The 27,945-nt window shown below is 46.9% G+C and overlaps 1 protein-coding gene across 3 annotated transcripts in view; it reads right to left on the bottom strand.

Annotated features, from left to right (window-relative positions):
• SELENON (selenoprotein N) overlaps positions 1-27,416 on the bottom strand; it is a 29,072-nt gene extending 1,656 nt beyond the window's left edge. Inside the window, exons 1-13 of one of the 3 annotated variants that reach the window (XM_073317943.2) lie at positions 27,201-27,416; positions 17,698-17,815; positions 16,806-16,936; positions 15,911-16,123; positions 14,262-14,386; positions 12,862-12,999; positions 11,083-11,164; positions 10,289-10,477; positions 8,806-8,911; positions 7,681-7,793; positions 6,240-6,341; positions 5,427-5,604; positions 1,527-4,241 (exon numbers count right to left, since the gene is read on the bottom strand). In XM_073317943.2, the coding sequence (XP_073174044.1) occupies positions 5,434-5,604; positions 6,240-6,341; positions 7,681-7,793; positions 8,806-8,911; positions 10,289-10,477; positions 11,083-11,164; positions 12,862-12,999; positions 14,262-14,386; positions 15,911-16,123; positions 16,806-16,936; positions 17,698-17,815; positions 27,201-27,335 (1,623 nt within the window). In that variant the 5' untranslated portion in view covers positions 27,336-27,416 and the 3' untranslated portion in view covers positions 1,527-4,241; positions 5,427-5,433. The other 2 variants (XM_078849447.1, XM_073317942.2) reach the window with 2 other exon arrangements.
• Between the last annotated feature and the right edge of the window lie 529 nt (positions 27,417-27,945).

Here is a 27,945-nt window from a genome sequence, read left to right as displayed (position 1 = left end):
GATTAAACAATAGTAAAAAACAGCAAATAGTTCTTCTAGGCAGCTTTACGACTGCAAGATTAATACTGGAATCAAACGCCTTTTGAGAGCCATGCAACAGCTTCCGAGCCCCTGGAGTACATTGATTATTCTTGAAACTGAAGAATTCTTCCCACCAAGCTTAATTTCTAATGAGCTGATTCTAATAAAGGTGGGGAAAATGCCCATTTCAGGGACATAAGAGGGAGATGTAGCCGTTTTGGACAATGTTAAGGATACCATAGGTCTCGGTTTGGGTTCTAATTTGGTTGGGAATGTCTTAGGCACTGTCTGCCTTAAAGATTCACTGGTACCCTATCAATCAACGTCAACCCAACCGTTCTAATTTCCACTACCCGTAGACACATTCAGTGTTGTAGTAGTGGAAGGTTTTGCCCTGGGTCCACACTGATGCTGTGCTAACTGTGGCCCTTTGTCCTCGGTGAATGTATCCCAGAGTTCCTAGCATTGCTTCCTGGTTATCCTGCTGTGGTGACGAATGCACCTTAGCACAACAGTGAGAGAAATACTTGCACCGATTGTCTTTCCACAGTAGTACGATGCAATCACATCATCGCTACTTTAGCGCCCGGTGATGCTTTTCTTGCCTCCAGTTGGGGTCATTTGCACTAACAGCACTGCCAGCAAAATTTAAGCGATTCTGAGTACAGGTATAAAGCACTTCTCACTGATTTAAGGTCAGAGCCATTGCTGACTCCTGGATGCAGACAGGGAGACCCTGGAGATTTTATATTTTAATCCCACTTTTTTCATGCCACAAGAAATTGAAAACAATCTCTAGCTGTTCACGTGGGGCCCATAATTTTTGGTTCTGCTACTGCAAAGCTGGACAGAGGGCAGACCATTTGATCTCTTTCCCCAAGCTGAGGATATTTATACAAGGGGTGGTTGAAAGGTTAAAACCCCCTGAGACTTTTTTTTTTTTTTTTAAAGCAATGAAAGTGCTTCTAATTATATTAAGTTTTATAAAACCTAAAAGTTGGTCTAAGTCGGGGTGGGCAAACTACAGCCCACAGGCCACATCTAGCCTGCTAGCCATTTTAATTTGGCCCTCAAGCTCCTGCTAGGGAGCAGGGTCTGGGGCAGCTCCACACGGCTCCCAGAAGCAGCGGCATGTCCCCCCTCCGGCTCCTATGCATATAGGCAGCCAGGAGGCTCCGCTCTGCATGCTGCCCCCACCCCAAGCGATGCCCCCAGAAGAGCTGCACGGGTGGTGCCTGTGGACAGGGCAGCATGTAAAGCCACCTGGCTGTGCCTCTAGGTAGGAGCCGGAGAAGGGACATGCCGCTGCTTTTGTGAGTCGCTTGAGGTAAGCACTGCCTGGAGCCTCCCCCTGCGCCCCAACCCCTCGATCCCATCCCAGAGCCCTCTCCTGCACCTCAAACCCCTCATCCTCAGCCCCATCCCAAAGTCCTCACCCCCTCCACACCCCACTTTCCCGACCCAGCCCAGAGCCCCCTCCCACACCCTGAACTCCTCTTTTGTGGCCCCACCCCAGAGCCTGCACCCCCAGGTGGAACCCGCACCCCAACCCCAATTTTGTGAGCATTCACAGCCCGCCATACAATTTCTATTCCCCGATGTGGCCCTCCGGCCAAAAAGTTTGCCCACCCCTGGTCTAAGCTAAGGCCAGGATTCCCCCCCCGATCCCCAAATCGCAGCCAGAGCCAATGGAGTCCCTTTAACATTGGGGATACTGCATGTTTGCAGTGTGGCTAAGGCTACTTGCATGAGTGATCAAGGTTCTTTTTGTTCAGACAATACCGTTTACAGACACTGAACTGTCACAATCACCATCAAACATGCTGCCAAACCTGAGGCTGTAATGTATTTCTAATGTTTCAGAGATGCCAGCCGGAGCCAAAACACAACACAGTTAGAAAGCTAATACTGGGAAACATCAAGTGATGAGTTGCCAGAAGCTGAAGAACCGGTTCCTTCAGTCGCTCCAGGTCTTTGGTGGCACTGAAGGACCTGCCGCCGAAGGCCCGGAGCGAGTGAAGGACCCGCAGCCGAAGTGCTGCCGAAGGCCCGGAGTGCCGCTGGGTAAGTAAAAATTCTCAAGGGGTGTTGTAGTAGCTTCCCCAGCCGAGAGCTCAGGTGGGACAGAAAGGACGGTCCCGCGGGCCACAGTTTGCCCACCCCTTTAACAGCCAGTTCTAAACCGGCTTCAAAATTTAACAACCGGTTCGTGCGAACCAGCTCCAGCTCACCACTGAACACATCCCATGGGTGAATGTCACTACAACAAGTGGGTTGGGGTGAGCTTTTTGTCATGGGTTACACACCCATGAAGGAAAAAAAAACAAGATACCCAAACAGTACAGAGCGTTGGGGGGTGTTCTCCTTTTCATTTGGTCCCTTGAGTGCGTTTTGGATTCAAATGTGCTTCAGAGAGCAGAAAAGGTGACAACAGTTCTGCTATTTGTCTGTAGCAATTGGCTGCTTTTGATTGTCTACCACGGATGCTGTCTCATCTACCTACAGGAACGTGCATTAAAACGTGCTGCCACAAAAGTAACGGTTTATGGCTACTGAAAAGCAACAATCCTTTTTAAAAATGATCAGACACATAGATGAATACAATTTGTTGGGAAAGTATCAATGCGGCTTTTGTAAAGGAAAATCATGCCTCACTAATCTATTAGAATTCTTTGAGGAGGGTCAACAAACACTTGGACAAGGGTGATCCAGTGGATATAGTGTACTTGGACTTTCAGAAAGCCTTTGACAAGGTCCTTCACCAAAAGCTCTTAAGCAAACTAAGTGGTCCTAGGTTAAGAGGGAAGGTCCTCTCATGAATGAGTAATTGGATAAAAGACAGGAAACAAAGGATAGGAATAAAAGGTCAGTTTTCAGAATGGACAGAGGTAAATAGTGGGGTCCCCCAGGAACATGTGCTGTTCAACATTTTCATACGTGATCTGGGAAAAGGGGTAAACAGTGAGATGGCAATGTTTGCAGATGATAGAAAATTACTCAAGATAGTTAAGTCCAAACCAGACTGTGAAGAGCTACAAAAAGATCTCACAAAACTGGGTGATTGGGCAATAAAATGGCATGTGAAATTCAATGTTGATAAATGCATGTTGGAAAACATAATCCTAACTATGCATACAAAATGATGGAGTCTAAATTACCTGTTACCACTCAAGAAAGAGATCTTGGAGTCGTCAAGGCTAGTTCTCTGCTTAATGTGAAGTGGTAGTCAAAAAAGCTAACAGAATGTTAGGAACCATTAGGAAAGGAATCGATAAGACGACAATAAATATCATAATGCCACTATATAAATCCATGGAAAGCCCACACCCGGAATGCTGCATGCAGTTCTAGTCACTCCATCTCAGAACATATCTTAGAAATTGCAAAGATACAGAGAAGGGCAATAAACATGATTAAGGGACTGGAACAGCTTTCACATGAGGAGAGATTAAAAAGACGGACTGTTCAGCTTGGAAGAGACAACTAAGGTGGGGATATGATCGAGGTCTACAAGATCATGACTGGTGTGGAGAAAGTGAATAAGGAAGTGTTATTTACTCCTTTACATAGGAACTAGGGGTCACCCAATGAAATTAATAGGCAGCAGGTTTAAATCAAACAAAAAGAAGTACTTTTTCACATAATGTGCAATCAACCTGTAGAACTCGTAGCCAGAGGATGTTGTGAAAGCCAAGACTATAACAGGGTTCAAAAAAGAATTAGAGAAGTTCATGGAGGACAGGTCCATCAATGGCTTTTAGCTAAGATGGTCAAGGATGCAACCCCACGCTTTGGGTGTCCCTAAGCGTCTGACTACCAGATGCCGGATTGAACAACAGGGGATGGATCACTTGATAATTGCCCTGTTTTTTTCATTCCCTTTGAAGCATCTGGCATTGGACACTGTTGGAAGATAAGATAGTGGGCTAGATGGACCACTGATCTGACCCAGTATAGCCACTCTTATGTTCTTATGTAAAATCCAATAGCTTTATATCATTCATAATAGAAGAATTTTGTGATTTAAAATTTGTCTCTCTGATCTTAACTAAATTTAACCCCCACTCTCAAGACACATTTGTCTTGTGGCCAAGTACTTATATAAAGTAAATGCTGCTGCTCAGGATGGTTAAAGATGAAGGATGAAAAGCATTTTGTCTGGGCAAGTTCTCCTTCATTCTTTGTACTTTGAAAATTCTCAGGTGCAGTTTTCAAAGCAGCTAGTAGAAACAAAAAACAAAAAAAAAACACTTTTAAATTTTACAGGAGGTAATGTGCAAGAAACAGTATGAACCTTCCATTTCAAAAGAAACTTTTGCATTTTGCTTCTGGAGGAGGAATGGATTTATTTACATAATGCAAATTGGACACATGAAACGTGCAAAAAAAAAGTAAATATGGACACTAGCATGTTGTACAGGAAATGGGAGAACTTCTGGAGGACCCTGGCATTTTGGAGTCACATCCAGGACATCTCGTAGAATAAGAACTCTCAAGGCACTGAACAACACTGAAGACATTTGTTGATTAATTCCCCACTGCCAATTGCACCATATCAATTTGATAATCCCTCTTCAAAGGCAAAAGCTTGAGTAAATAAAATGGGGTCTTACACCATGCCATGAAGCACAACTGACTTGGGCTCTAGCAGACCTGGGAGTGGATTATTTCTAGAGTTGAATGCTCTCCAATTAGAACATCCTACCTTCAGATCTAGACAGTGTCAGCAAAGGTGTCCAAGCTGACTGGCTGCTGTAGCAACTCAAAGAGGCCATCTCAATTACTCAGGACCTAAATACGTAACAGTTTACAGATCAGAGTCAACACTCTGAATTGCACAAAGAAGCAAAGAGAATTGGTGTAGTTTGCAAAATGCTTGTAGAAAGCATTCTACACTGGAGACCCAATTCTGCAATGCTTATTCACTCGGAGTAGCACTTAACATAAGCACTTAATTTCACTGGGACTATTGCATGGTGCTGTGCAGCAAGAGTGATGAGAGTTGAAAGTAGGCCCTAGATAACAAGCATTTCTGATTTTCAGTCAACGTAGCTATAACAGGAGTTTTACTATGAACAATCTTTTAACTAAAGATGGAAAATATGAGGACTGGTAACAGATCAGACTTTGTGACATATGTACAAACAATGTATTAAGTATATAAATTATAGTATTTCAGCTCCTGTAGAAGTTTCCTAAACTCTAATTTCACTTAACTTATCCTTTTAAGTACTAAAAAAAAAAGATGTATTCTAGAATCTACAGCCCAACTATTCAGATCAAGACTCCAGTCCTAGAATATTTTACATTTTAGTATCAGTACCACTGTAGATCAGGAACAATTGCCTTAATCAAAATAGAAGAACTCTAAAATCTTTGGTCATCTTTGCTGGGTGTTCACTTGCCTTTTTTTTAGGTCTGCAGGAACCGTTTGGCTCTTTGCAGTCCTTCCTTCAGGAACTGGAGGTAGGTTGCAGTGGAAGGATCTTCAAAATTGGTTGAGAAGCTAAAGATGCTGCTCTCGACTTCTTCAGGCTTCATAGAAGTAATATCCAAGAAATAGTTGGCATTGATATGATGAATCTGGGAAAGGAAAGGAGTTGAATAAGCACAGGTACAAGGACACTGCATCATCCAGTGGATTAGCCTATAGCCAACTACTAGGTAGTTTGCCCTTCACCTTAAGTCCCAGGTTCTCCAAGCTCTTTGTCAACGAATGAAGCCTCCAAACCCCTATGGGAGGGAAGGCAAGGATGGCTCCCATTTTACCGACGGGGAATGGAGGGACCAAGAGATTGATGGCCTCGTTTTCAAGAGCGCTAAGTACCTGCAGCTCCCATGAACCACAGTGGGTGCTATGGCTGCTCGGTACTTCTGAAAATATCAAGCCTTAGGTAATTTGGGCAAGAACATACAGGAATCCCCCTATGGCAGAGCCAGGAAAAAAAACCCTAGATACTAGTTAACTTCAGGGAGTAGACATGAAAGGCGTGGGAGACTTTATTAATTATTATATGCTCCTCTATATGGTTGCTACCATGTTTCTGGTCACCCCAATAAGTACAGTTAGCATGTAGATTTTAGTGCCTAACATATGCCAGGTAGTTTTCAAGCCTTTCCCTGAGAAAGGCCCTCTTAATAAAGGGGGAGGAAAAGAGGACAGAGTGGGGTACAGATGGAAAGGCCAAAACCTGGCCCACCCGACGTGACCAATGTACCACGGTTCCGTTGGGAAGGCAGATCATCATCTCCACGGGGAAGTTATATTTCTCTAGATGCAGGTCAGCCAGTCTGCTGTAGAATTCATTCTGCCTCTTAGTCTGTAAAAAAAAGGACCCCAGAAGAGTGAGAGTTTGTATCACGCCTAATGGACTGGAGAAAAAATAAATGCAATATGCACGTGGGAACACCAGAAGGAACATAGGGTGGGGGCAGCAAAGGCAAGACCGAACAGCTCTTCAGTATGGTAACATTAAAAAAAAGGGATCCTGTTTTATTTGCCTGACTGCTTCTTTCAGTCAGGACACCCCACTAGAATGTACCTTGTCACCGTATAGTCAATATCACCCCTGCCATTGCCCGCTCGCCAGAGGTCTGGATCACTGTGACTGACCGACATCTAGACTCCTAGCATAAGCTGAGACGGACGTTAACGAGCTAGGAAACAGGCACCCTTAATGATCTACTAAGGGTCTGCTACAAGCCAACAGAAGCCGGAGCACTTAGCTTGGTGCACACTTCACAACCCCCTGTGGTGGGGGGTGCATGGAGAGATGGAAACAGTAATTACATAGGGCAGGGCCAGCTACAGATGAAGCTCCCTGGTTAGTGATTAACACTGGCACGGCAACTGTTTAAAGGGAGACTCCCGCGCTCTTTCCTTAGCTTACCTCCATCTGTGCATTGCTTTTATTCTAGTGAAAGGAGTCTGACTGAGACGCCTGGAGACAGACACCCGCCCTATACATGCAGAACACGCACAGCTTGAGACTTGGCACAAGCTTCCCCCTGCCAGAGCACCCCGGTCAACCTAAAGGGACCCCCAGGAGGAGGTCAGCCTCAGTCAGGCCAATCCAGGGCAGCCAACACAGGAGCTAATTAGCGTCCACATTGCACAACCACTTGTCCTCCTGGGAAGTGGACAGAAACTCAAACTTCCAATGCAATTGCCTCTCCTAACCTGGACTGATAGCGATGAAAGGCTCTGCAGACCATCCAGTCACCCGTCAGCTATTTATCCAGCCATTCTTGGCTATTGCATAAATCTTTATGTGACACTGTTGGCATTCATCGGCAGAGCTACCTGCAACAGTGCAATACCCTCCCGTGGCCAGGGGGAGCGGTCACTTCAGGTCAGGAGAGAGGCACAGGACTGCCCACACAGTACTGTCTAAGGACATGGGAGACCTTCAATCTTTAGGACACCCCTCCAGGACAGGGAGGGGTATTCGTCCCATTTTACTGATGCTGAGTGAGGCACAGAGGCCAAGCGACTTGCGGGAGCCTGCGGCGGAGCAGGGAATTGAACCCAGACATCCCTAGAATGTTGGCCACTGGACTATCGTTTGTTCTGTAAATTCTTCAGTCCCCAGGACTGTCAAGCTGGTACCTTTTACCAGCACTACACGCATGGAAGCCAGATGCTACAATGATGCTTACCTGTAGCTCTTCTAGCTCCTTCACCAGTGACCAACTACTGATGAAGCTCTCGTTCAGCAGAGCAAGGATGGGCGAACTTTCCAGGACCGTCTCCCGGAGAGTTCGCCCCGAACCTGGCACAGAGAGAGAGAGACTGGTTTGCCAAGTTGCCTGACACACAATGTTGCAGGGGTAACTTGGGGTGCTAATGCTTTGCCAATTGAAGGCTACCATGGCAGCTTGAATGGGACACCCCTGATCGGGTACAAAAAGTTTTATTTCTGCCTGAGCAAGGAGAGGAGGGTTTAGTTACACCCATCACAGGCTGTGCTATGTAATTTACTGTTTTAAGTGTGCACTGCAAGTGAGCCCCTACACAATGAGTGCTCCAAGAGTAAATTAACCATTTGCAGCCATCTTCCCCTTTAACCCAGACGCAGCCTGCAGAAACTAGCAGTCCCAGGCAGGCAGAGTAGGCTATTTGGATCAGAATGGCTCATTGCATTCTGGGAGGTACAGGGCTCGATTCTCCTTGGCCTTGCAGCTTGGGCTGCCATTTACACCTGTGCAGAGTGGGTGCCAGACAAGGAGAACCTGGATTTAGCAGCATTTTCCACCCACTATGCACAGATGCGAGATGATACAAGGTGCCAGGCAGGGGAAGAATCGTGCTGTATTCACCAGAGGCTGCAGCTGCCTGATTAGACTGATGTGGGGCAGGGGCAGGGGCAGAGAGGTATCACAGGGAGAACAGGGAAACATGCTATAGCACTGTGGGCTACCCCAGTATAAATCTATTAGAAGTAAAGATGGGCTTAAGCCACCAGATTGTGACCTAGCTCCAATCTTTCCCCGAGATGAAACATCTGAATTTGGGTATGGGCCCATTATAGGTTGCAGCTGCAGAGTTCTGATCAGCCCTTTCCCAGAATTTAGGGCAGCAATTCTAGTTCAAACCCAGGGGCTTTGCTACCAATGCAGTGTAACAGGAGACACCTGCAGCTGGTTTCCCCACTGATCCCAGTGGCCTCGCGGAGCCTGGATGAAGCATTTCTTTGCCCTTCCTGCCCAGCTGGCAGGGGAAGGTGGCTTGGCTGCTCTTGCAGAGTCCCCCGAACACACCTCTACAGGTCGGCAGCAGCTCACCTCAGCAGGACTGGTCGTCCAAGGCACCCCACAGCAGGATGGAGTGCACCAGTTTGTTTTCAGCTTTCGCTCTGTCAAAAGCCTGAGTAAAGGGAAGGTACGAAACCTGCAAGCAGAGAGCCAGTTGGAGAAGCTGATCCCAAATCAGCCCATGGGGTGAGGCAGGGTTTAGAGGTGATTTGACAGGCACATGTACAAGTAAAGACACAGCCACTAAACCCCAGCAGCGGTACTCTCAGCTCCCCTCCTGGCCTTACATTAAGCCTCTGTGCTCTCCTGCCTCCCACCGGATTATACCATCCCTTTAATCTGCAGCGGAGCTGTTCTAAATCACAAGCTATTGCCAGGACTTGTGGGTTCTATTCCCAGCTCTCCCCCTGACTTGCTGAAGGTCTCTCCATGAGTCTCACGTGTACAGAAGGAGCTAACTCTTCCCTCCTGTGCCAGGTGTGGGGAATGAGGTTCAATTCATTGTTTTTAAAGTGCTATGAGATCCCCGGATGAAAGCAACGATGGAAAGGCAAGAACTGGGAAGGTTAGAGGCATGGTTACCTAGGATACCTGAGTCTTCAAGGAATTTTTAACCATCTTGTACTTTCTTCTCATAAACCCTGTTCAACAATTTTGCCGCATTTACACACCCAGAGCAGGTGTCGGCACACAGCTGTGTACTCTACTCATCCAAACATATCCAGGAGTATTTCTTAGAAAAGGTATCAATAACTAGCCACAGAGACACTCTGCAGAAAGATGTCTCCAATCATTCACACACACTGAACTTTATTAACATCTTGGAAACATTTGCTCCAAAGGACATCTTTTCCCACGGCTGCTCTTACGTTTCCCCTCAGCCAAGGAATCAGGGGCAGGGAGCAGCGATCCACTCTAACTGCCACGGGAGCGTGAAGTTATTTTGGTCACCCTGTGCTACAGATTCACTTTTCCCTGCAAGGCACTGAGCCACAAGTGTTTTGTGTATTTCCCGCTGATAAGGAAAATTCAGTCCCTAAGATAGTTCTGCGGTTTTCGGCTGGTGCAAAAAGAAAACCACCATTATTCGCCTCTCTCAAAATAGCACCAGTAGCTACTATAATGAGGAGTGAGCCAACACTAAGTATAAGCCTGGAACATGTGAGATCAGGACTCTATTCCAGCCTCCACCACCGGTGTCCTGCAAGGCCCTGGGCTTCTCTGTGACCATTCCCCTCCCCCAGGTCCCAATTGTAAAGCAGGATCATACACTTAGCTCACTGAAGTGTTGCGAGGCTGGATTCATCCAAGTCCAATGGCAATGCACCTGGATGGCAGGTGCTCGAGGTGCAGAATATTAATACGTCTATAGTCACCTCTTATTTCTAAATCAAACTAGCAGAGGACCTTGCCCCGTAGCTCTGGTAGTTCTCCAGGATGATTGGAGCATCTCAGTGGAGTGCCCCCTCCAAACAAAATGCTGACGCAGCAATGGAGTGGGCTGTTTTCCTACCTTCTTAAATGGGTACATGGCAACTTCCAGTTTCTGGGCTGCCTCTTCCCCACTTAGTTCACGCTGCCAGTTTATCTCTTCAAACACAAACTGAATCGGCTCCCCCGCAGGGTCTCGGCTGTCCATCACGTTGCCGTTTTCGTCATGAATCACGGAAGGGATGGACGGCCCAGAAGATTCTAATTCCATCTACACGACAAGGTCAGAGAGTTTAGTCCCTAGGAAGTTACATTTGTAGCTCCCACCCCCAAAGTGCAGGCCCATGCCAGAACAAAGATGTACACACACGAGTGTCTCGGAGTCATTTTAATGAAAACAGGATAGATCGTCCGTTCGATTTGTATTCACATCCAAAAATCACAAGTCAGCCCCACTCATCAGATTTTAAAAAAAATTAATTTTAAGCCAAATAGATTTTATGTTTTTTTATTTGCTCTCTGGATTTTGACACTTGATGTCCCAAGTTCTTCCTCTATAGCCATCTGGGTCATACGAGAACTTTAATTTTTAAACCAAGATTCCCGTGTAATCACATGACTCCAGGAGCTCAGGCTTCAAGAAAAACACTAAATATTGTGTTTCATGATAAAAATAATGAGTTAGGAACACTGGGTGGCATTTCTGCACAGTGCCCCACATATACACTGGAAACACCAGGATCACATCCAAGTTTACAAGAAGCCACATGAAAAACAACAGAGATAGAGGTAACACTGCCAGGCTGCCATGGGGTGGATCATGAGGAATCCCAACTAAGATGCTGCACACACAAAGGAGAGAAAGTTACTACACACCTGAGGTAGGTAACCTATATCCACTTCCATGTTGCTGCTTTCGCTCGCCCCATATAGCCATTCCATGTCAACGTTGAGAGACCTAGCAGGAGAATCCAGCACATTCAGTAACAGCCATGTGCAGACGAAAGAGCTTTGCACTTGATAACTCAGCTAAACTTGAGCCATTTCTCCCTAAACATCCAACATCCCTAGGCCGGATTCAGGACTAAAGGCCAGGTGCGCAAGGGACACTGCACAGCTCTGCTGAAGTCAGTGGGGTTCTGCGTAGGTCCACCACTCTTGGATCCCACTGAAGGACCAGGGCCCGAGTGCCTGCCCAATATGACGAAAGGAGAGGCAGAGTCATGCATGAGCTTTAATCTGTTTAGATACTGGGGGGGAGGAGTATCCCTTCTTCCTTCCAAACCCTGAGAATTTGGGAATTCCATTCCTGTAAAACATATTTTTCTGCAAGCAAAGAGCTCCCATAACGAACATGCTGCCAGAACTGCAAGTATCAAGTCACCAGGGTAATGCTCTGTTTACAATTTCGATTCAAGCCACCGTGGGCCGAGAAAAATGTCAGCTTTTATCTCCTGAAATGCTTCCAGCCACTTGCCAGAGAGAAATAATGAGAGAGTGTAAACCTATACAACACAATACATTAGCCTTTGAAATATGAAGTGAAGAATATCTCAAAGCAAGTGAGTCACACTATGCCAGACTCCAGTGCACCAAAACACACGTGGAGATCACCAGGGTTTTTCTCCCCATCCCGATGTTTCAAGGATTACCATTTTACAGTATGTTAAACAAATCAGATCCTTGGCTGAGCTAAGTGTTCTCAGTGGCTCTACTAAAAACGTGTTGCCGCTGCAATATGGGGTTCTCTCAGTTTTAGGTATGACAACAGTGGAGCTTGTTTCACTTTTATTTACAAGGGACTTATTGCAAAATGTAAACCGCCCGGAGGCGTGTAATAAAACACAGGCGTTGCATGATTCTTCTGGGGCTTTCAATGGCCCTGCTGCATGCGCAATAGTCATAACAGCAGCCTCACCTCTAATTGCAAACTAAGCCATCTCTGGAACTCTTTCAAGGGTAGCTAGCCAGACATTCCTCGGGAATATGGGTTTGCAGTAGCTCAAGCAATGAAGAGGAGAATATACATTTAGTAACTTTCATCCAAAGTTTTCCGAGCACTTTACAAACACTCATTAAGACTCATGCACAGATTGGAGAAATTCCTTATTTTTACAGGCCCAGAAGTTCAAGCAACTTGGCAAAAGAACCCAAAGTGACTTCAAGTCTGTGACAGACCCAGGAACAGATTCTAGCTCTCTTGGGTCCCAGTCCCAAGAGATCAAGAGTGAAATCTGACTATAGACTATTACCCGCATGGTAATTTATGTACTGTGTGGAGGAGAGAGACTGTTACCTGGTAATCAGAGCATGGGATAATGACCTAGGACTCCTGGGTTCCAGTTCGTACCCGAACACAGATTTCTGTGTGAGTTTAGGTGAGTCATTTAACTTTCCTGTGCTTTGATTTCCCCATATACATGATGGGGATAGGGATACCTGGCTCACAGAGATGCAAATCTTGTTTAAAACAGCCAATGCATTTTGAGATCATCAGACAGGAGATGGCACCGTACGTGCAAGGAACATCCTCTAGATCTGCGACACACACAGCACAGCTGCAGGATCGCAGAGCCCCTCGAGCTTCACTCATGTTCTGGTTTCCAATTAATCTCAGGTCTTTGCTCAGCGTACACTGAAAAGAGATGGTCATACCTCTTGTTAGGGACAAAGAGCTTGAACTCTCGAACGTGGGAGGAATCTCTGGAGAGGACGATGTGGCCTGCGAACTGGCCAGGGGAAAACCAGAAAGGGAAATCTGGAGGTTCATTCAGCTGGAACTCGGCATGGATCCTGAAACAGGAAGATCAACATCAGCCTTGGTGCCCTAAGCAAGACCAAGAACCAGGGAGAAGGAGAGAGAACGGGTCATACATGCCAGATGCTAGTCATGTTGTTTCATGGGCTGCTGGAGGCACTCAGATCAAGGGTGCCGGAACCTTTGTAGAAGTGGGGGGGCCACCGGTGCCAGAACCAGGGGACAGGGGCCATGCCTCCCCCACTTTTTTACGTGGGCATAGTTTGGGGGGCAGCATTGCCCCCCCCCAGCTGCAAGTCTCGAGCAGGTGCAGAGAGGTGCCAGCAGGAGCTGCGTTTTGCTGCTCCACACCTGCCCGAGGCTTACAGTTTGCGGGGGGCAACACCGCCCCCAACCCCCCAAAACTACACCATGTTAAAAAGGGAAAGGGTATGGCCCCCTGGCCCTCCTGGTTCCAGTGCCATTGACTCAGATACTATGGTGATAACGGCATTTAACTTCCCTGTGCTTTGATTTCCCCATATGATAACGGACATACAAGGACCTGAACAGAACAGACTAGACAAGAACTGTCTGCAAGATGAACGAGAGCAGCGTGAGGAATCACTCTTCTAGGGACTGTTGGCTTTAGAGAACTGCTCCATCTGTTGACTAAAACAGTTAGATCCTCCCCTTTCGATTCTGGACATCACCAAATAGAGGGCGTTTGCTTAGACCTGGGACTGGGGACTTACAGGGCAATAGCGCCTCTCACCCAGTCAGTTCAGACAAAAACAGGAGCGTTGGATCCATGGATGGAGCCGTAAGGGAAGTAACACATTCAAAGCCACTTCCTGGAGGACACACCCTTCTTCTCTGCAAGCTGCTTAGCAGCCCTCGGTCAGTTACATATGTTGTTAGGGAGCATAATCACAATTAAGTAACATGCCCACATGCTGCTCCTGGTTTATGTTCCCTGGAGGACGGGGAAATCATGGGGCTGCTGCCAGCTGGACGTGTCCATATTTTCCCCCTCCCATTCCCCAGATCTAATGCTGTCTTATCAAACCCCAGGGTCTCCTGGCAGCCCGGGACAGTGTCATGACCCCTTTGCTTGACAGCCCCTTTCGTAGATTTCTTCCACCCCCAAAACAGATTGAACATAATTAACAGACTAATTGTGAAAGTCCCAACCTCCACATTATACTAGCTGCTTTGATTCTAATAGGTCTTTAAAAAGATGCAGATCTAATTAAAACAGCACCAATCCCCACCTTTAACACGCTGCACCTCCCAGTCCCATTTGGGAAGTTCTTACCTGAACGCTATCCTATAGTAGAACTCACTGATTGCCTGGATGCAGGCCACAGCTCCTTGGGGAGCAAAGCGAGTTTTTACAAACGGACGAGGATGGAACATGCTCAAGAGTTTGTGGATCACGATCTATGGAAAGAATTGGAGAGGTAGCAAAAAAAATGAAAGCAACGGCCTTTAATGTAGACCTCAGTTAAGCTACACTTCTAAAACTACTCCCCTACAAGGACAGGAAGATAAAACAACTAACATGACTTGGATCTAGCTAACAATTTCCATCTTCCATTTTTTTGGACTCCCTTCTATAATTTATAGTTTTCCACCACCTTGCACATTTATCCTCTGTCTGGAAGCGTACTAACCATTGTCTTCCATATACGCAATATTTCCAGAGCACAGAGGCTGAGTACTGCAAGCGGATCGGATTTCATGTTGTGCATTATACTGAACAATAAGACTTTGATGCAGTTTGCAATTTGAAGTGATCGCATACACCATCCACTGGAGTGTACTCAATATGGCAGAATTAAAGCCTAACCAAACACCCATGAGGGCAGAGCATTTACAGACTGATTTTATAGACCACATACAAGAATCACTTCACTGACCGCTGTGGGGTGGAACATGAGGTCACCGTTTGACAAAGCACATTCATTTTACACAATTAGTTTAGACGGGGAGTGGAGAATCTTACCCAAGTCAGACTAAATGAGGATTTTTGTTATTTAAATTGATTAGTAGTTGGTCTGGCTGCTGTGGATACCCCGTACTATTGTTATAAATGCCTTGGATCTTCTGAGACCGCAAACAAAATTCTTGGTTTTTACCTCTCCTCTGAAAGATGGCTCCCTTAACACTGCACTGAGACATCGATTTACAGAGAAGTGACAAACTACAGCCTCATCTACACTAGGGAAGTTCTGTACAGAGCGTTTCCACCATTGGTAAGGCCCAGTCTACATTATATATTATATCCTACCCAGGCCAACAATGGCACATATGTGGAAACTAGCCGCCTCCATTCCTCTCTGTCATTTGCTGCTGCTTCCTTCTCTGTGATGCTGGCTATACTGCACCCCCCCCCTTTTGCGTAGATATATACTGGGTCCCCAACCAAAATAAGCTACACTGACAAAAGCACTCTTGCTGATATAATTTGTGTCTACACCAGGCCTTTTACTGGTAAAGAAATGCCATAAAAATCGTACACCCCTAACAGCATAATCATATCAGCAAAAGTTTCTAGTGTAGACCTGGCCTGAGACTCATTCAACTCCACTAATATCGGCTACAGGGAACCCTAGTATAGAAATAAATGCAACTGATATGGCGCTGGAAACAGCTGCGCAAGCTAGAGAACTGTCTACACTAGGGTTCCCTCCAAGAGCGGCTGAACATCCTCAACAAGGCTTTACTGATTCACCCCCACCACTCCCTGTAGCATGCATATTTTCTCTGGCGCCCTCCCATCCAAGCACCGAGGTGACCATGCTTAGTGTGTGAGATCTGATGAGAGGACAGCCCAAGATGATATTGGTTACCTGCTGCTCATTAGGATGTGAAAATTGCAAAATGGACAATATGGAAGCATCTGTTAGAAGCAATATCCTCCCACTGAGAAGGATCACTGTTCATATTAAGTGGTGCTCTTACTTCTTTGCCCTTGGGGACCGGAGGGTAAAACCGGTTGTTGGAAAGGTAGCCGGTGAAGATGTTTAATTCACTTGGGATTATCCACCAGGGATCGCCGAGTTCGATCTTATTCTTTGGGGGAAGAAAGGCTTTGAACTGCTTGGCAAACATTATGCTCATAGGGGCTGCTGGGGCTGTCCAGTTCCGTAGGCCAGACAGCGCAATATGAGAAATCTACAAAGAGAAACACGTGTCAGAACGAGCTAATGGGATGTAATAACATTTGAAGAGTTTTGTTCTATAGGAGGCAGATGGATATGAACCACTGCACAGAAGTCAGATTCTGGTATTAGAGAAAGTGGTACTCCTTTTAAACTCCACCCACAATCCAAAGCATCATGTAAAATCCCACATTAGCTAGAAGTTTCTGCAAAAAATGGCCAGCAGTAAAATAAATTGATAATGCAAGTAGTCAGATAACATGGCAACAAATGCCATGGAAATAGTCACATATAAGGTGGGCACCATTACACTCCAGAGTTAACATCTCATTGAGAAATAGGGGCAGTTTATGATTCTCAAAGCTATTGTTTCAAATGGTTTTGCAAATTCCTGTAGACAACACTGCACCGGGTCACGTATGGAAGATTTTCTGCACGTTCATAAGAGCTGGAAGCGTACATATATTCTTAAAAAAATGTTTAAGTGCTGAATAAACTGATGATGCCACCAGCAAAAATGCCAAAATGCACCAATGCACACTGGCTCGGTCTGATCTCTGCTCACAGAAGGAACAACTGACAAAATAAGCACTATATGTTCACTCCTATGGGGGTAGTTAGAGCCTCTACTACATTGCATGGGTTTTGCTGGGAATTTGGGTTTTCTATTCATACACATGATGTATGATACTTACTCCTAGGAAACCATCTTTGCTCTTTGTCATTGTTTCCATGAGAAGGGGTTGGAATTTAGCAACAATTGATAGCGTCTCCCCACTGGGATCCAGTGTCTCTTCCTCTTCAAATTCGAGGACAGGAGTAACACCTAAACAGAACAATTATTTAACACCATAGGGAAATTATTATACTTTTATAATAGTCTAATGGGCAGGTACGTGGAACCTCGCAGTTGTCACTTTGCTGCATGTGACAGCCCTTAGCAACTGAACTCAGACCCACCTGCTTCAAGGGCACAAGTCCCTGCTACTTGAGTTAAAGGAGAATCTCCCCTTAATTGATAGCAGTATAAAGTTTATGACACATGGTTCAGTGGTTCCTGGGGCATCCAGCAGGGGGCAGATACACACACTGCTGTTTCATTACATTATGAGAAAGTATTCCTGGTATTTCGGTTGCAGTTCAATCCCTCCTGCATGCTATGTTGAGATCACAGGGTTTCATGCATTTTGGCATAGCTGAGAAACATTTGCTACGTTGATACTGCATGACAGAGACTTCGGAAGCCACAGGAAAATATGAATGAAATAGTTTTGGTCTAGCCAGTGCTGAGCTATATCCGTTGTATTCATCCATTCCAAATCCCGTTTAAGCCCTGGACAAAGTAACTTGTGCACTTTACTACTCCAGCAAAGGGAGATTCAGTCTTATTAAAAGTGCACTTTGTGAAAGTGGTGTCTGACGCTTAAGCCTTTCCAAAAACACTTAAAGCTTTGCAGCCCCTCGCTGTGTAAATCAGCCCCAGACCAGCACAAAAAAAGATAATTAGCCATTGTGCACATGCAGTGCTGAGATCTTCAGCCTTCCTTTCCTTTATTGCACAACTGACCTTGCAAGGTAAATACCTACCTGTTAATTTCTCTGCTACTGGCTTGAACTCCTCAGGGCTAATGTACAGATCATTGTTAGTGTCCAGAGAGGAGAAGAGAAAAAGCCCCTCGTTCCCCAGAGACTTCAAGGCCATCTCCTGGTTTGGGAAGAAGAGAGGCAGGTAAGTCTTAATTGGAGCTGTTTTACTAGTTCATTTAGGCCCCATCAGCCCTTGAGTTATTATACATCCTTTACAACTGCAAACAAAGCCATCAAATAAAAAGAGTAACGCACGCTAGCAGGACTCTGCACTATCAACAATAGCGACTGGGATCCAGGAACAGTTTCCATGAATGTATTAAAACTAAATCTGGATGAACAACAAATAATTGACAACAAATCATTTGTTCTGTTTTGTCTTCTCTCTTAGTGAGTCTTTGTCCAAGGAATCTGTCAACTGCAGCAGCGAGTGATTCTGGGCCTGCAAGAACGTTGCCAGCTGCTGCTATTTGCAGGAGGCTCTGTGCTGCTAGTGAGCATTCACCACAGGGCATTTTTACAGCATCCTGACACGGTGACTTAGGTAGCTAGCCAACGTCACGTGAATGAAGACGGTCAAATATAGACTATTCAAACTTCACCAATGATTACCTGAGGATTTGCTCTAAAGAGTCACTTTTCACAAGGAGGAGGAGAGCTAACTGGGCCCTCCCATGTTTAAAGGAAGTGAACCCGGCCAAATCAACATTTACATTCCAACCAATATCCACAGACATCGCTTGCCACGGAGACCCGCTCTAGCTAGAACCACGTTCACATCCTAGAGCACATAAGCAAATTGTGATTAGGCAAGAGCTTCCACCTCACAGCTCCTGGTGGGGAGTGTTGCCTAGTGATCCTACCACTGATCCAGGACTCATACAGTCTATTCCTACTCTGCCATCAATACTGTTTAACCTTGGGAAGTGGGTAATCACAGCCACTCTGGGCCTCAGTTTCCCCCATCAGACACTAACCCTTTCAGATCTCACAGGGAGCAGCCTGCATGGCCTCATTTGTTACAATCTGAAGATACAGGAGCTCCTCGAACAGAAGGGGCTGCAGTTTTACTCAAACTTTTGTACTGGTGACCCCTTTCAAATAGCAAGCCTCTGAGTGCGACCCCCCCTTATAAATTAAAGGCACTTTCTTATATAATTAGCAATTATAAATGCTGGATATAAAGCGGGGTTTGGGGGTGGAGGCTGACAGCTCGTGACCCCCCCATGTAATAACCTCGCAACCCCCTGAGGGGTCCCGACCCCCAGTTTGAGAACCCCTGGGCTACAGAAATGCAGTTCTCGCTTGGAACAGACGCAGACAGTTCCACACTGCAGCAAGCGCAGCTGAGGAAAGAGACAATACACAGATGGAAGGAGAGAGCTGCTCTACTGAGGGAGAAGGAAATGAGACAGAGTGAAGGAAAGGAGTGGTGGGGCAGTCAGACAAGTCATATTCCTCATTGCCATTCAGCAGCAGATCCAGGGCTTTACTGGCAGGGGAGACAGCTCCCCCCACCCCGGTGCAAAGCCTATAGGAGCAAGAGACTATCCCTCATTCTGCTGCTTAGATGTGTGTGTCCTCTGATGCCTGCAGCACCATTAACATCCCCAAAGCTCCTGAACCAGTTTAGTTTCCATCTGTTGCCTGCCAGCCTGAGACACCATTTAATGCAGGCTGGAAGGCTCAGCGCCTGTCAGTTACAATGAGAGAAGCACTTGGAGCCATATACGGCAGTTCCTGGGCCAAGGAAGTCAAAGAAAAAACAAAGGCAAGCAGAGAAGCTCTTGGAACATGAACCGCGGAAGGGCGGGAAGAAGGCCCGTTTGAAGCAAGGTGAGAACCCAATGCCTGGAAAAGAGGGCGGACAACAGCTATGCTATGGAAGGAAAGGGAACGAGCATGCTAATTATTTCAAACACTGGATCAATCCCCTAAGACACCCCAAGCTCCTTTGGACAGGGACCATAGCTTTACTGTGTGTGTAAAATGCCTGCACACGTTTACCAATGATGTTATTCTAGCGTTACTGGAATGGGAATCGCCCAGGAGCTGAGGTCACTCCCCTAATCCAAACACACAGCCTTTATAATGCCCATTCCACTGCTTTACAATTTCCTTCTGCGTCCCCCTCAAGAGCCCGTCTGGCAGGGAGCAGCGAACACAGGCACAGGAGCCAGAACAGCTTAGACAAGTAAACAGCTTCATACAGGGGCTTCCCTCCACAGATCACACCATCCTGAGCACATGCAGAGCTCTAGAGATGGTCACAGAGGGTCCTTTCCTTCTCTTTTCCCCAGGTGTCTGCAATCATCTATCTGATGGCCCCTCTCCAGTCTCTGGTCCTTTCTTTTTCCCCCCCGTTTAGCAGGTCAAGAATGCCACTGATCTGAACCCCAAGAGATTCCATTCAGAGAGCAACAGCCGATGAGCCTTTCAGTGGGTTAGGCTCTGGCTTCCAACATTACAGTGAGCAGACAGCACAGACACTCAGACCTGGGAAACCTCTATCTTTGGCCTCCAGTGCCCCGTCAAACAGGAAAGGCACCAGTTATATCCCATGCATATGGATGAAATGCTGTCCCAGACAGCATCAAGGACAGCAGCTGTGATGTAGAGAACTCAATATAGATGTTTGATGTTATGCTCATTGGTGCTGCAAGACTCCAGAATGAATTACTCTCCAGAGAGATAAGAGCCAATTTGCATGCCCGGTCAGTATCTCAGACATCTTTCAGACGGGACAAGCAGTGGGACATTTCCAGGCAGCAGGATTTTTTCCTAGAAAATTAAGTACTAATTCCTAGACCTGTAAACGCACACCCTCACTCCTGGCCAAGTGTGTCCGGTACATGTGCCATCAGGACTCGAACCTATCAAATCTCAGCTCCAGCAATCACTCCCCTCTGCAAGATGAGTTAAACTTGGTGCTCATCGAGTAAATGAGATTGATAGGCACATTTCCAGGCAATATTCCAACAGTACATCAGTTCCACACACAGCCTTGTTCCATCAGAATTCTTGATTTATATATGCCCAGCATGGACACTCCAGCTCCTCAACATGGACCTGCTGAAAGGGAAACCCCAGTGCTTCTGCCCTATAGGAGATAATGATCCGGAACATGGAAGTGAGCAAATCAGTCCTGAAATTCTGAGAGATGGTGAAGAAGGACAAAGGGAAAGAGAAATTGGGTTTGTGCCTTTTTGCTTTTTTATAGCACACATGTTAAAGCAAGCCAAAAAAGGCACCTAAGATTTATTTTAACCTTGGAAATATCAGGAATAATAAAGTTTTGCCTTCACTGTTTTTGCTGACAGGACAAAGAGCAGGAGCTTTCTCAGCTCCCAAATGTAACAGTGGCAGGGAGCGGAGTCTTCACAAAGATTTATTCCCCCAAGTGTTTGTTAGACCTTTGAATTAGGTAGTTGCTAACAAAGGAAATGGATAAAAAGTTTTTAAAAATCTGAACAGAAAAACTCTCTCAGCTGTTCAGATTTCAACGTTTTCTTCTACGGTTCCCAATCCAACCTGTTTGCCTGTCATCCACTGAATCCCTCGCAAGAGCAGAGTAGACGAGACCTGATATTTCTTGTGTAAAGACAGTCAGAAAAGAGTTTTATCAACTGAAATCCTCTCAGACTCTCTATGCATCTCCTACAGCAGCAGTAAAGGACAGAGATATTTGCCCTTTACAGTCACCTTCAAATAATGTTTTTTATAAAATGGGCTTGTACCATTTTTGCTTTTTTGTGATACATAAAGGCCAAAAAGGACTTTTAAAAGTTTACTCTTTACTGTTTTATTGTTGAAATATCAGGAATTTGCAGTCTGATCTTTGCTAGAGGTCCTCCTAGATGTACACTTGGGGCTTTCCCACCTTAAATGAGAATTCAGGGGGAGTAGAATCTTTAACAAAGACGACCTTGTTCCAAGGTTCATGTTAGTCATTTGAGTTACATAGTTATTAAAACAAAAAAGTTTTAATCAGTTGGATAAAAAACACTATTTCTTTCGCTGTTGCACAACTTGCACTCGTGCAATATCATTTCACAAGTTCTATAGTAACCATACAGCCTCAGGGCAGACAAGACCTGAATTTCTAGTGTAAAAAAAAAAAAGTTTAAAAGAAATTCAGATCTTCTTTATACAGAACAAAACACCAAGAGGGCCCCAAAGCTCGTTTTTTCTTTATAGGTCACTTTAAAGTTGAGTTAAAATCTTTTGAGCTAACAGGAACCAAGGTCAAGTATAATGTAAACGTGTGCCTTTGCTTGTCTTGCAGTGGTTTTCAGCATGAATGCCCATAATTAAGACGGGAACTGTATCCTTATACAGTCTGAAAGGTTCTCAGCTGCTGCAGCAGAAGGAGAATCCTGAACTCAGGGTCTGACAAGCACACTAACAACTGATTTCAACTATGAGGTTTTAAACTAGAAATACATACAGGTATGTACGTATATCTACACATATACATCCTGTTGCTAATTTATGAGCTTTGGTCCTGATTCGACTAACATACATGGTTAGCTGTACTCATGTAAGCAGTCCCACCACTTCAATGGATCAGTGCCTTAGTTCATAATTTATTCTGCATTTTACAGAGCAAGACATATTCCCTCCCCCAAAGAGTTTACTACCATAAGGCCCATCATGCTACTAGCTGGCTGGGTACAAGAGGCTGCCTGCCTGAGTCAGCTTCTAGGATCAGGCTCTAAGATGCTAAGAACTTATCTCTCACCTTTGGCTGCAGTGCCACTTACATCACGCTTTACAAACTATCTAAATTCTAAATCAATCCTTGACCACGCACCCCAGCGAGATAGGCACAGTCAATTATCCCCATTTTACAGATGGGGAAACGAAGATACAGAGAACTGATCTCCCCACAGCCCAAGATGTGATTATAATGAACATAGAATCATAGAATATCAGGGTTGGAAGGGACCCCTGAAGGTCATCTAGTCCAACCCCCTGCTCGAAGCAGGACCAATTCCCAGTTAAATCATCCCAGCCAGGGCTTTGTCAAACCTGACCTTAAAAACCTCTAAGGAAGGAGATTCTACCACCTCCCTAGGTAACGCATTCCAGAGTTTCACCACCCTCTTAGTGAAAAAGTTTTTCCTAATATCCAATCTAAACCTCCCCCACTGCAACTTGAGACCATTACTCCTCGTTCTGTCATCTGCTACCATTGAGAACAGTCTAGAGCCATCCTCTTTGGAACCCCCTTTCAGGTAGTTGAAAGCAGCTATCAAATCCCCCCTCATTCTTCTCTTCTGCAGGCTAAACAATCCCAGCTCCCTCAGCCTCTCCTCATAAGTCATGTGTTCTAGACCCCTAATCATTTTTGTTGCCCTTCGCTGGACTCTCTCCAATTTATCCACATCCTTCTTGTAGTGTGGGGCCCAAAACTGGACACAGTACTCCAGATGAGGCCTCACCAATGTCGAATAGAGGGGAACGATCACGTCCCTCGATCTGCTCGCTATGCCCCTACTTATATATCCCAAAATGCCATTGGCCTTCTTGGCAACAAGGGCACACTGCTGACTCATATCCAGCTTCTCGTCCACTGTCACCCCTAGGTCCTTTTCCGCAGAACTGCTGCCTAGCCATTCGGTCCCTAGTCTGTAGCGGTGCATTGGATTCTTCCATCCTAAGTGCAGGACCCTGCACTTATCCTTATTGAACCTCATCAGATTTCTTTTGGCCCAATCCTCCAATTTGTCTAGGTCCTTCTGTATCCTATCCCTCCCCTCCAGTGTATCTACCACTCCTCCCAGTTTAGTATCATCCGCAAATTTGCTGAGAGTGCAATCCACACCATCCTCCAGATCATTTATGAAGATATTGAACAAAACCGGCCCCAGGACCGACCCTTGGGGCACTCCACTTGATACCGGCTGCCAACTAGACATGGAGCCATTGATCACTACCCGTTGAGCCCGACAATCTAGCCAGCTTTCTACCCACCTTATAGTGCATTCATCCAGCCCATACTTCCTTAACTTGCTGACAAGAATACTGTGGGAGACCGTGTCAAAAGCTTTGCTAAAGTCAAGATACAATACATCCACTGCTTTTCCTTCATCCACAGAACCAGTAATCTCATCATAAAAGGCGATTAGATTAGTCAGGCATGACCTTCCCTTGGTGAATCCATGCTGGCTGTTCCCGATCACTTTCCTCTCATGCAAGTGCTTCAGGATTGATTCTTTGAGGACCTGCTCCATGATTTTTCCAGAGACTGAGGTGAGGCTGACTGGCCTGTAGTTCCCTGGATCCTCCTTCTTCCCTTTTTTAAAGATTGGCACTACATTAGCCTTTTTCCAGTCATCCGGGACTTCCCCCGTTCGCCACGAGTTTTCAAAGATAATGGCCAATGGCTCTGCAATCACAGCCGCCAATTCCTTCAGCACTCTCGGATGCAATTCGTCCGGCCCCATGGACTTGTGCACGTCCAGCTTTTCTAAATAGTCCCTAACCACCTCTATCTCCACAGAGGGCTGGCCATCTCTTCCCCATTTTGTGATGCCCAGCGCAGCAGTCTGGGAGCTGACTTTGTTAGTGAAAACAGAGGCAAAAAAGCATTGAGTACATTAGCTTTTTCCACATCCTCTGTCACTAGGTTGCCTCCCTCATTCAGTAAGGGGCCCACACTTTCCTTGGCTTTCTTCTTGTTGCCAACATACCTGAAGAAACCCTTCTTGTTACTCTTGACATCTCTTGCTAGCTGTAGCTCCAGGTGCGATTTGGCCCTCCTGATATCATTCCTACATGCCCAAGCAATATTTTTATACTCTTCCCCGGTCATATGTCCAACCTTCCACTTCTTGTAAGCTTCTTTTTTATGTTTAAGATCCGCTAGGATTTCACCATTAAGCCAAGCTGGTCGCCTGCCATATTTACTATTCTTTCGACTCATCGGGATGGTTTGTCCCTGTAACCTCAACAGGGATTCCTTGAAATACAGCCAGCTCTCCTGGACTCCTTTCCCCTGCCAGCCTACACTCAGTCCACCTCGCCACCAGAACCGTCACTGGACATTACCTCTTCACCTTGTTAAACTTGCAAACAAACATCTTTGTGCTTTCTCCAATCCTGACCATCATGCTTGGCAGCAGTTCCCAGTAAACAACAGCAAAACTAACTCATTATACTTCAAATCTCTCCTTGAAACTCGCCTCTGCCATGAAACCTACAAAAACTTGACCACGATTAGGCTACTGGTGTGATGAAACCAGTGCCTGTCATGCTGACCAATACTGCCTCACCATTTCCTTGTAATTCTGCACTTGTTTTGCGTCTTAGACTGGGCTGCACTTAAAACTTAGGACGACATGAAAAATCCATGCCCCTGAGCACTATAGCTTTGTCAACTTAATGCCTGGTGCAGATGCAGCTAAGTTGACAGAAGCCTATTTCCATCGACCAAACTACCATAACTTGGGGAGGTGAAGTCACTACAGTGATGGAAAAACCCCTTCTCTCCCTGTAGTTTGTGCCTACGCCATGGGTTTACAGCACCAAAGTTGCGGTACCATAGCAATGTTACTGTAACACCCACACTGCACACATGGCCTTAGATTGTAAGCTTTTTGGGACAGGTACTATCCTTTTGTTTCGTGTTTGTACAGCACCTAGCAACATGGGGTCCTGGTGCATCACTGGGGCTCCTAAGCACTACAATACACATAAATAACAATATGTAGAATGTTTGTCCAGTATTATTGACAACCTGCAGCCAAATGCTTCAATTTCTCTCCTCAACACAAATCCCAGTTCGCTGCTGGAGTAGGTGCCTCTGTGTGAACCTGTGTCGGTCTTATTTTGTAAGTTTTTTTCTCCCTTCTACGGATAAGCTAGGTTGGGATTTGGGGCATTGAGAAGATCTGGATTGTGAGTTGTCCTGGCTGGGGAGTGAGGGGGTCATTACAGTTCAGAGAGAAGTGAAATTTCACGCTAAATAACAAGATTCTCCAGGTCCACTCAGGAAAAGGGGCTGGGATCTGACCAGGGTACTTCGCTAAATTAGAATAAAAATACATGTTTAGACACACAACAGGGAACCAAGGACAAGAATGTGATATGGCTGTGAAAAAAGCTAATGTCGTCTTGGGATGCATCAGGAGAGGTATTTCCAGTAGGGATAAGGAGGTTTTAGTACCGTTATATAAGGCACTGGTGAGACCTCACCTGGAATACTGTGTGCAGTTCTGGTCTCCCATGTTTAAGAAGGATGAATTCAAACTGGAACAGGTACAGAGAAGGGCTACTAGGATGATCTGAGGAATGGAAAACTTGTCTTATGAAAGGAGACTCAGGGAGCTTGGCTTGTTTAGCCTAACTAAAAGAAGGTTGAGGGGAGATATGATTGCTCTCTATAAATATATCAGAGGGATAAATACCAGAGAGGGAGAGGAATTATTTAAACTCAGTACCAATGTGGACACAAGAACAAATGGATATAAACTGGCCACTAGGAAATTTAGATTAGAAATTAGACGAAGGTTTCTAACCATCAGAGGAGTGAAGTTTTGGAATAGCCTTCCGAGGGAAGTAGTGGGGGCAAAAGATCTATCTTGCTTTAAGATTAAACTCGATAAGTTTATGGAGGAGATGGTATGATGGGATAACATGGTTTTGGTAATTAAATATTCATGGTAAATAGGCCCAATGGCCTGTGATGGGTTTTTAGATGAGGTAAGATCCAAGTTACCCGGGAAAGAATTTTCTGTAGTATCTGGCTGATGAATCTTGCCCACATGCTCAGGGTTTAGCTGATCGCCATATTTGGGGTCGGGAAGGAATTTTCCTCCAGGGCAGATTGGAAGGCCCTGGAGGTTTTTCGCCTTCCTCTGTAGCATGGGGCACGGGTCACTTGCTGGAGGATTCTCTGCTCCTTGAGGTCTTCAAACTACAATTTGAGGACTTCAATAGCACAGAGATAGGTGTGAGGTCTTTTTTAGGAGTGGTGGGTGAAATTCTGTGGCCTGCATTGTGCAGGAGGTCAGACTAGATGATCATAATGGTCCCTTCTGACCTAAATATCTATGAATCTATGAATCTAAGAAGGGAAGAGCAAAGAGAATCCTAGGAGTGCCCAAGTTGGCAGGCCCCCTGCCCACAGCCAGAGCCCCCTAGCAGCATCTCCCCAGAGCTCCCTTCCACCCCCCAGCCCCCTCCAAATCAGAGCCCCCCAGCAAAACCCAAAGTCTCCCCAAAGCCCCCAGCACAATCACTCAGCATCCCCCACCTCTTCCCCCCAACCCTTCCCTCGAAGCCCCCAGCGTCCTGTCCACCCCCAACCAGCCCCTAGAACCCCCAGCGCCTCCAGCCCCCCAACTCTTCCCCCAAAGCCCCCAGCGTCCTGTCCACCCCCCAACCGGCCCCTACAACCCCCAGCGTCCTCTCCAGTCCCCCAAACCTCCCGTAGCCCCCAGCACTAACCCCCGCGCCCCCCAATTTACCCTCCCCCGGAGCCACCCCCGCTCCGGTACCTGCCGCCGGGCCGCCTCGGCGTCCCGATAGTATTTCACCGCGGCCAGGGCGGCCAGCAGGCCCAGCACCAGCCCCAGCCTGGGCAGCCGCGGCGAGGGGGCTCCGGGGGCTCCCGGCTGCGGCCCCCCGGCCATCCCCGCTGCTCCGCTGGGCTGGGCCGCGCCGCTCGCCGCCTCCGCCCGGCTCCCTGCGCCGCCCTCAGCGCCCGGCCGCCCGCCGCGTCGCCAGGCTGGGGGCGGCGTCAAAGGGGCCGCGCCCGGCCCGGGACCGGGGCCGGTTCCCCCCCGCCCGCCGTGGGGTTTTTCCCCAAGGGCCGTTTCCAACCAGTCTCCCTGGGGAGACCCGCGCCTGAGCCCCGCTGCCGCGATCACCCGCCCGGGCGTTACTGGGGGGGCTGGGGAGGACCCTGGGGGCTTTAGGGACAGGGCTGAGGGGGCTGGGGGGCTTCAGGGGCAGGGTTGGGGGGCTAGAGGGGGCTGGGGGGCTTCAGGGGCAGGGTAGGGCGGGCTAGAGGGGGCTGGGGGGCTTCAGGGGCAGGGCGGGGGGGGCTAGAGTTGTCTGGGGGGCTTCAGGGGCAGGGTTGGGGGGCTAGAGGTGGCTGGGGGGCTTCAGGGGCAGGGCGGGGCGGGCTAGAGGGGGCTGAGGGGGCAGGGTTGGGGGGCTAGAGGTGGCTGGGGGGCTTCAGGGGCAGGGCGGGGGGGGCTAGAGGTGGCTGGGGGGCTTCAGGGGCAGGGCAGGGCGGGC

This window comes from Lepidochelys kempii, chromosome 19, assembly GCF_965140285.1.
Source record: "Lepidochelys kempii isolate rLepKem1 chromosome 19, rLepKem1.hap1, whole genome shotgun sequence".
Taxonomy (NCBI): domain Eukaryota; kingdom Metazoa; phylum Chordata; order Testudines; family Cheloniidae; genus Lepidochelys; species Lepidochelys kempii.
The sequence above is the reverse complement of the archived record's forward strand: the minus strand, read 5'-3'. Positions and strand labels throughout refer to the sequence as shown.